We start from the raw sequence: 10,017 nt of genomic DNA, 5'->3' as shown, positions 1-10,017 counted from the left end.
AAGTAAATGCATTTTTTGTTTTATAAACAGTCTCCCTGCAGGGTCACAAGGATTTGTGGATATAGCTTACCAATTGCATTCTAGAAAAGTCTGGATGCTTCCAGACTCATTTGCTATAACGAATCAGGACGTTTTCCCTTCACGTGAGCGTACTATCTTTTCCCAGAGACAGGGGGGAGGGGGGAAACCCTGTACTGTTTCCACGTTGAAAGACTTGTCTTATCCTGCCTGTTAGTCACGCAGCCTAAGTAGGACTCCATTCCAGAAATCCCACACCGTGTCCATCCGCTTGCCTTGTTCCCGCCCCGCCCCTCCCCGCCCCGCCCCGTCCTGCTCTGCCCCGCCCCACTCCACGCGCCGCCGATCTCCCACCCCTCCTCCCCTCGTGCTTTCCCGCTCGGTGGCCTGGCCTATGGCAAACGCCAGGAATTAATAAGGGGCGGGGATTAAGGAAAGACTTTCTGGAAGCCGCCATATTTCTGTACGGCCCCGAAGTGGCTGCTGGTAGTTGGTAGGTCAGGAGAGGCGCTGGCAGGGCGGGGCCGCCGCTCGTCTCGGCCGGCCTCCCACCCACCCCCTCCCGCTGGGGACAGGTGGCTGGAGTGCGCCCCGCCTCCGCCAGCTGCGGGTTGGATCTGGAGACGACCAGTCCCGGACGGCCGCCGCCAGCTGCGTGGGCGAGTGGGAGTGAGGACTAGTCCAGGGCGGCCGGGTAGCAGTCCGGCGGCAGCAGACAACTATCGTGGCGGCCAAAAAAATGCTACTGGGTCGAGGGGCCCCGGCGGGCTCTGGGCCACCAGGCGTCGGGCTGTCCCGGCTAGGCAACGTTCCACAGGCCTTCGGTATCCGCTTGAGCACGGTAGGTCGGAGGGACTGGGGGTGAGGGGATAGCCCGAGGGGGCGGACTCGCGCGCGGGCCCCGGGGCTGCGGGGGGCGCTTGGGGCGGGCTCGGCGGGCCGAGGCCTCACGCGGGACGGGACCTTCTCTCACCCCCAGATGAGTCCCCGCTACCTACAGAGCAACTCCAGCAGCCACACGCGACCCTTCAGTGCCATCGCGGAGCTGCTAGGTGAGTGGTGAGGGCGGGCCCGGTTGCGTTGGGCCGAGGCAGTGGTGCCAGCGTGGTGCTGCGGGCGCGACTCTAATGCGTAGAGCCGCGTGGGCCTGGGCTGGGGTCACAATCGGGGTCTGTGTCGGGCTTAAGGCCACGGCTTGAGAGGGGACTTGGGCAGCAGCCCCAGCTCCACCAGCCCTGGAGGAGGGGTGGGTTTCTCTCCCAAGGTTCCATGGAAAAGCGAAGGAAACTAGGAGTATTCATCCAAAGACTTACGACTCCAGCGTGGTTTTTCTCACTGCTTTGTGGGGTTTCGGCAACTTTGTTACAGTTAACAGCCCAAAGGAGATGCATAAAATTCTCAGGCCCGGGCAGCTGCGCTTCACGGGGGCTGGCAATCTACTGAGAACGCCAAGCCAGCGAGGGAAAAGAGCAGACAACTGGGTGGGGTGATTAGGAAAGATCGAGAAAAAGTTTCTTTAACTTTGGACACAAGAAAGTCTAGGAATGATGGGACATCTCTTAAGAGATGACACGAGTGCATTTGGCTCCCTGAGGCTGCCTAGGGCTGGGTTCGTAGTCCACGAGCGCCCTCACACCGCTGGAATGAATACTGAGGACTTAACCTCTCGCTCTACCGGTGTTTGCTTTTAAAGCATTTTTTTTTGGTTGATCCCTGGAAGCCAAGTCCACCAGCTTTTGTGGTACCGTGCAGAATACTGTGTGGACAGCAAAGAAGGAAGGCACTCCTGCATAAAATACAGCAGCACACAGAGCACATTTTAAACGCTTCAAAAAACTGAAAGAAAGGAGAGATTTAAGAGAGTAGTAAACAAAACAAAATCTTGAAACCGTTTTCAGAGCTCCTAGACTGAGTGGCCTTAGGATACGTAGTCCTTTCCTAAGTCATTTCGGTGGCCAAGCCATGAATTAGCAAGAGGAGAATTATTTGGAAGGTGACTGAGAATTTTGGTGATTTTCACTAGGTGACACCAAATGTTTTGCTGTGTTTGACTAAAATAGACGGTGGTATTGATATATTTCAAATTCTAAAAAACGCTCTATATTTTAGGTTTGGCACTGTGCCTCATAAACCTCTGCAGAATGAGATGAGGTCTTTGTGCATGTAACATAAAAAGATTAATAACATAGTGGGAGGTGGGAGACATAAATGTGCTGGGAGGTATTTGTTGTTCTTTCATCTTGCAATACATGCGTTGAATTATTTGTATTGTGCTTGATAGGTGATTTACTAAGGTTTAATGAGTTTTGTAATACTAATATATAAATATATAAACATGGGCTGGGAAGGTGGCTCAGTGGTAGAGCGCTTGCCTTGCATGCATGAGGCCCTGGGTTCGATTCCTCAGCACCACATAAGCAAAAAGAAAAAAGCTGGAAGTGGCGCTATGGCTCAAGGGGTAGAGTGCTAACCTTGAGCTGAAGAGCTGAGGGACAGTGCCCAGGCCCAGAGTTCAGGCCCCACAACTGGACCCCCCCCAAAAAAAATAAACATGTATGTATGAAAAACCTAGACCAGGCCTAAGATGGCTTAACTGTAGTGTGAATATGGATGTTATTATGTACCAACACAGACTTTAAATCCAAATCACAAATATTTGTGGTGATATAAGAAAAAGGGACACTGGCCTGTTAACTGGTAATCCAAGCCTTTCCTTTTGAGTTTTCCTTCAACAATTTTCTCTACTTACATGCATTAATTTTCTAGTGAACTATTCGAGTAAATATTTATTGAGCAACCACTGTGAAAAAGGCCACTATGCTAGGTACATAGATGAATACAATTTACATATACACTTCTAATAGAGGAGATAAACACAGAAAGTGTTTGTTTTGTCTGACACAAAATAGAAAATAATATAGCAGCAAGGATTCACTCACTGTTGCAGGAGTTTTGACAGGAAAAAGCAACGATTTCCAGTTTATCAGGAAGGGGGGAGTTAGGAAAAACTGTGAAGGAGGTGACTTTTGAGCTGAGATTTGAAGGATTGGGACATGTGTATGTGGTGGCGGGAGGGCATTACAGTGTAAAGGAACAACTGGCTTCCACATATAAAAGGAAACATACACCATTGGTCTGTTTGAGTTTGGCTTACCTCACTTAACATGATTTGTTCTAGGTCTTATCTATTTCCCTGCAAATGTACTCATTACCTGACTTATGAAATGGTAACCCCTCTGTATATCACCTTTATAATGACAACTAAAAAATTAATAAAGTACCAACTAGGTGAAAAGAAGCATGGAGAATACTGAGCTGTTGGATTTACTTAGATCATGGAGGTCCTCAGAAACTCTGTAAAGAACCTTTAAAATATCTTTTTAAATTTACCCTTTGAGGCTATTAAATAGTATAAATAGCAGTATCAAATAGTATTACTATCTTTTCCCATCTTGCAGATGAGGAAATGGAGATCTAGAGAATTAATGTATTTTTCCAAAGAAGTAAAGCCTAGCATCTAAGAGATCCAGGATTTAAACACAGGTATTCTTTACTCCAAGTTCCAAGTAGGAAATTAGGTTAGAAAGGTGAGTTGGAATCAGGATGTGACCAGGAGGCACTGGGATTTGGCCTGTTAGTCTGAACTTTACTGACCAGGAGAATAATGTGATCAGAGCTGTGCTTCAGTAAAGTTACTCTTAAAGCAGTATGTAAGATGGGTTGGATGAGAGAGAAGTGGATTGGAAAGATGAGTTATGAGGCTGTTAAAATAATACAAAGAATAAAGTCTGTAAAAATAAGAGAATGAAGGTATATAAGATAGTCTATTAATCCTTTTGTCTGGGCCTCAAACCTAGGGTCTTACTTCATCCATGCTGGGCAAGTACTATACCACTGAGCTCCCAAAATTTTGTTGAATTTCAAACTTTTGGTAAGTTTAGTGCCAATATATGTGTGTGCGCTGTGCACAGGCAGAAAACAGGCAGAGGCAATTTTCAGGCAAGAATACGTTTAGCTACTCAACAGATGACTGTAAGTCAGCAAACTGGACATGGCAACCTTGCAAGTATCCATGTACCTGGATAGGCAAAGATAGAAGCTTGTGAAAGCACTGTGTCAAAGCAGCCTCCTACACACCACATCTCTCATGGGAGGCTATCACTGTCAAATAGTTTCTTATTATCACTAAGGTTCTCATGAGATTTGAGACCTCAGTTGCAAGTTTTTTAGAAGACAAAGACCCAGGATTCTCATGTCCATGCCAAAGTGATAGGATCCTCCCACTAAAGGGAGACAAGCTAAGACTCCCTGGGATGTAGTAGCACAGAGGACTGTGCCACCAGGTTAGGGGTAAAGCCACTGCAGAATCTCACAATACAGCTCTCACCTAAGTAGTGAGTGAAGGAAGAAGAGAAGAGTAAAAGTTCGCTCATTGTCCTCCATGTTCATGGACTGGACTGGGGAGAAAAAAGCCTATGCTACTTGGAGGCCAATTTTTAGAGGGTTAAGCAGCAAAGAGTTGAAACAAGCTGCCAGTTTGGTGCCTTACTGATATAAGTTCATCTGTTGAAGCTGATTATATTATAATTTGTTGAGGCAGAGTGAAAGGCTATATAAAATAGCAAGTAAGTAGGTGTGTAAAGCTGTGTTTGCTAGTGGTCATCTACTGATTTCATCTTCCCTGCTGATCCAGCTGACCCTGGCCTCTCCTGTATACCGTACCAGTTGTACTCCATGAGTTTCTAGCCAAGGAGATAAAAGTTAGCTGCTCTGGCAACTACTGTTTAACTCTTGAAGTGTCTGTGTTTAAACACTTGGGTATTTTTTTTAAAACCAGCAACCCCCCCCAAAACAAAACCAGGAACAGGTAGCAAGGTGCCAGTGGCTCACCCCTGTAATTCTAGCTACTGAGGAGGCTGAGATCTGAGGACCGCAGTTCAAAGCAGGAAAGTCTCTGAGACTCTTTATCTCCAATAAACTACTCAGAAAAATCCAGGAATGGCACTGTGGCTCAAGCAAGTAGAGCAGTAGCCTTGAACAAAAAGCGGCTCAGGACAGCACCCAATCCTGAGTTCAAGTGTCAGGACAAAAAAAAAGAACTTGGTAAAGTTTGGGAGGAAAAGAGCAATTTTGCCAGAAGCCTGTGTGCTGATTCATTCAATGAACTATGAACTATTGTATAAGCGTGTAATTGAAATTAATGTGCTGCATGTGAATTGTGAATATTTATAAAGCATTAGATGAGATTGCTTTTTCCACGTATAAATGATGCCCATTTTGTTGACAAAATTGCGTTAGTCTTTGGTTGTGTACCAACAGGAATGACTGACTGATACAAGGCCCTCCTTGTGAAGTAAAATTTCTTGAAGGAGTGCAGACAGCTGTACAGTGTTGGATCCTTCTGTCAGAGAAAAGAAAAAATACTTTAATCTTACAAAGTTAAGAACTTACTTTCTGATAAACCTACCATTGCATGCCAACCTGTAATTCCTGCCCATAGTTAACCCATTTATCTTAGCGCATAATATGGTGCTCAGGCCCCATTTGGACTTGGAAGACTATCAGAACTCAACCCTCCTGTGGGGCTATTGGAAGTACCTTTCTGCTGTTCAGATTTTTTTGAGGTCATAGTCACTGATAGGTCTTACCAATGACTCTAGCAATGCCATAGCGGTCTTTGAAATTAATCTGTGCTTGTTTATATGGTATATATTCCACACATTCAATTGGTTGTAACTGATACTGTTACAACCAATTGCATTGTAAATGGGTATATTTGAATATGTGCAACACTTTTCTTGATTGTAAGGGAAGTTACCATTGGGGAAATAACATGGTCTGGTCAGTGGTAGTGGGACAAGTATATGACTAGGATCCTACCTGGCTCACCCAGCAGCCCAATTTCAGTGAAGCAGTGTAGAATGTCAGAACAAAGGAAGAGTTAGAAAGGTCTCTATCTTGTCTAAAAAGCTAGTAAAGACAGGAACAATTAAGGAATCTATCTGTATTAGTCCATTTTGTATCACTAACAATACACCGGAGCCTGAGTACTTTATATATAAACAGATTTGTTTGCCTCATAGTTCTGGTTGCTGGAAAGTCCACACAGCTTGGTTCTGATATCCTGGCAAGAGCCTCCTGACTGCTTCCAAACAAGTTTGGTAGAGAAACCAAAAAGGATCCAAACTCACAAAGCAGTCTTCGAATTATAGCAACACTCTTTAGTGGGAACTACTTCTGCCCTTTCAGACTTGACAGCATCAATCCCTTCCAAGGGAGTCATCCCCTACAACCTAATTATCTTGCATAGGCTGTACCTCTTAGCAGTGATGGAACATCTGGTCTGGGGGCCATATAAGGCTACAGAAGTCATTTGGCAATGAGTTTTTTTGGCTTTCAATGGCCCATCTACCTGTATTAATAATTTTGTATGGCTCTTGAATGATACTATATCTATCTATATATATCCAAGTGGCCTTCAGCAGGAAAATATTCCTCACCCCTGCAAGGTTCCACTAACTGGGCAGCACCACACTAAGGATCAAGCTTCCAGCTCATCTTTTAGGGCACAAATAATAACACTGTTCAACGTGTGTTACAGAACATATCTGTATCTGTGCTAGTGAGTCTTAAGGAAACTTTTGAGCTGCATATGTCAGTGGCAGACAATTGTCTAAAATGTGGCCTGTGGCAAAAGATATAGTCACCAGACAATACTCGTCTTTGAGGGGGTGGGTACATGCTAAATATGTAATAAAATATGGTTACATTTGATGTCTTTGGAGTCAAATAATTAAACTAAAGTGAAGATGTAACTCCAGAGAAGTTGTGAGATTTTCTATGTATTTTGTTTTACTTTAATTCAGAACTTTTCATTTCATAAAGGGGCAGAACTAGGCACCCATGGTTCACACTTGAAATCCTAGGTGCTCAAAAGGCTGAGAATGGAAGGATCATGATTCAAGGCCAACTCCGGCAGAAAAGTCCACAAGACCCTATCTCTAAAATAACTGTTGAAAACAGGATTGGAGGCATGGCTCAAATGATAGAATACCATTTGAACAAGCCTTAGGACATGAGTTCAAACCTCAATACTCCCAAAAGAAAGCAGGGAGAGTAGGCAACCTAACCTTTAAGACTAATACAAAAACGGCAAAATTGGCCGGGCCCTAGTGTCCCACACCTCTAATCCTAGCTACTCAGGAGGCAGTGATCGTGGTTCAAAGCCAGCCAGGACAGGAAAGTTGACGAGGCTCTTATCTTCACCAGAAAACTGGAGTGGTGCTGTGACTCAAGTGGTAGAGCACTTGCCTTGATCTGAAGAGCTTAGGGATAGCATCCAGGCCCAGAGTTCAAGCCCCATGACAGACCAGAAATAAAAACCAGCAGAATTGTTCTTTCTCTCTAAGCATGCTTGTGGCCATCACTGGGATTTAGGCAGTCACTTAAGATGATTTGATTTTAACACCCTGACTCTTTCAATGGTTCTTATATCATGAACAGGGATCATGATAAAGTCTGTGTTAACAGAGGTGATTAAAAAAGTATAGGAAATAAAATTAGCATAAATAAACTGTAATATGTGTAATATATAACTATTGCTGGTTCAACTTTTCATTTTAGCTACCCCTTTACTATACATATTTGTGAATAGTGAAGTGGCTAAAAGATAAGAAATTTGATAAGGCCAGAATCAAAGCAAAATGCTTACAAAATAGTTTCACCATAGATCCTAATCTTGGAGAAAGACAGATTACAAATCAGCTATTTCATGAAATCTAGAAATCAGCTTCATAACTTTCTCTGCTGCCCTGTTACTCTCCATAACTCAGTGTACATGTGCTGCTTATAATGCTCCCTATGTACTTTCAGGATCATTCATGTGGGGAATACAAGGACAGTTTCCCATGTCATGGAGATACTGAAGTAGAAAATTTGGTGGGGAGGGGAGGTCCTGGGGTTTGAACTCAGGACTTGGATGCTGTCCCTGAGCTTTTTTGCTCAAGGATAGCACTCCACCACTCGAGCCACAGCTCAGTTTCTAGCTTTTTGGTGGTTAATTGGAGATTAAGAGCCTCACGGACTTTATCCGCCTGGACTGGCTTTGAACTGCAATCCTCAGAAGTTAGCCTCTTGAGTAGCTAGGATTACAGGCCACTGGTGCCTGGTTGAACTATAGAGATTTGATACTATTGGAAAGAGACATCTAATATCAAAGATTTCTACCTTTTTCAGATAATGCTGTAGATCCAGATGTATCGGCCAGGACAGTCTTCATAGATGTTGAAGAAGTCAAGAGTAAATCTTGTTTGACCTTTACTGATGATGGATGTGGGATGACACCTCACAAACTCCACCGAATGCTCAGGTAAAAAAATGTCTTCATTCTCTTTCTTTCCTCTTGACTTTACAAACTTGAATTCTACTTAAGGCTTAGTAATTTTTTAAAATACCTTTCCAATTCCTGATTAACCTAAGCTTACTTTTCAGTCAAAAAGTATTGGATTTGAGATGACTTCTATGTTAGAACTATGAAGATAATTGAGGCCTATACAAGATAAGCATTCACATGTATAATCTTGGAAGATTTTCTAGTAGAGTAAGGAAATTCTCTTTTTTTAACTGTTGAAGTAATGATAATTTTCTGCTGTCACTCTCAGTTCACTTTATAACTCTTTCTATGGTTGATAGTACATGTTTGTGCTTTATTATTATTACACTTGAGTACAAGATGAGTTTATTTCCTTCCTTATCTTGCTTTTTTAGCAGATATGGTTGATTATTCCATGTGGCTTCCTGAACTAGAGTATGTGAAAGCATGAGAAAAAATTGAGGGGTGCTTAGGAGGAGGCGTAAAAATGAAAAATTTATTTGGTTGCAGTTCTCTTTGAAACTATCCTAAATTATTATCCCTGTTTGTAGAGAAAACCCGTTGATCGGTCAATGAAACAAAAGTTAAGTTTGGTCAAAGCAACTGGTTATATTTTATAACTCAAGTCTATATACCTTGTGTCTCAGATCCCCATAGTTAGAAGAACATTTGAGAAAAGCTTCTAGAAGGGAGATTAAAGCATGGACAATGTGTTGATGAAAGTATGAGAGTTGACCCTGTCATTTAATTTATAACATCAATTTTTCCTCAAAGTTGATAATATATTAAGAAAAAGACAATTTACCAATATTTCTACATCTTTCATTAAAAAATAGTGAAATTAAATATTTAGAAAAGGAAAAGACAATTCAGATGAGATGGAACCAATTCTGTATGTAGCAATTTCCCCCTAAAGTTGCTTATCTTAATATGTCCTTCCCAGCATACCTTATCCCAGTGACGTAGCCATCAAACAATAGGTGCAGCATATCTGATTACCTTCTATTTTGCATGTGAAAGTTGGAATAAGTATAAGAGGGAAGAAAAGGATGATTTCAAAATAACTACAATTTTTGTTCCAGATTCATTCATGTGTTAAATAAATTCTTACTGAGCACCTGTGTGCAAGGTACTGGAAACGGACATGATCCTTTTGTTCTCAAAGTGTTAATAGTTTAGTGAGAAAGAGAATTACACTAGTGGTAGAACTAAGTACGCTGTTGTTCTATCAATGGAAGTCCTAGAAGAGAAGAGTTAATTTTATTTTATTATTTTTTTTGGGTCCAGTCGTGGGGCCTGAACTCTGGGTCTGGGCACTGTCCCTCATCTCTTGAGCTCAAGGCTAACGCTCTACCACTTGAGCCACAGCGCCACTTCCGGCTTGAAATTTTTCTGAAAACATTTAGCAAAGGGATTGAGAGAACTGGACTAGTGGTAGAACTAAGTAGGCTGTTGTTCTATCAATGGAAGTGCTAGAAGAGAAGAGTGAAATTTCTAAGAAAACATTTAGCTAAGGGATTGAATCTAGCCTGGGGACTTAAAAAAAAGGCTATTGTGAAGAAGTGACATTTGAAATGAAGTATTTAGGATCAGTATCCATCTATTAAAATTTTTATTCCCTTCCCAAG

The 10,017-nt window shown here is 42.7% G+C and overlaps 1 protein-coding gene across 2 annotated transcripts in view; it reads left to right on the top strand.

Annotated features, from left to right (window-relative positions):
• The first annotated feature begins 711 nt into the window (after positions 1-711).
• The window catches only part of Morc4 (MORC family CW-type zinc finger 4), a 52,668-nt gene continuing 43,362 nt past the window's right edge, over positions 712-10,017 (top strand). For both annotated transcript variants that reach the window (XM_013025905.1, XM_013025906.1), the window contains exons 1-3: positions 712-859; positions 998-1,070; positions 8,254-8,386. In XM_013025905.1, the coding sequence (XP_012881359.1) occupies positions 758-859; positions 998-1,070; positions 8,254-8,386 (308 nt within the window). In that variant the 5' untranslated portion in view covers positions 712-757. The remainder of the gene's footprint in view (positions 860-997; positions 1,071-8,253; positions 8,387-10,017) is intronic.

Source organism: Dipodomys ordii, unplaced genomic scaffold (assembly GCF_000151885.1).
Source record: "Dipodomys ordii isolate 6190 unplaced genomic scaffold, Dord_2.0 Scaffold88, whole genome shotgun sequence".
In the NCBI taxonomy this organism is placed as follows: domain Eukaryota; kingdom Metazoa; phylum Chordata; class Mammalia; order Rodentia; family Heteromyidae; genus Dipodomys; species Dipodomys ordii.
The sequence above is the reverse complement of the archived record's forward strand: the minus strand, read 5'-3'. Positions and strand labels throughout refer to the sequence as shown.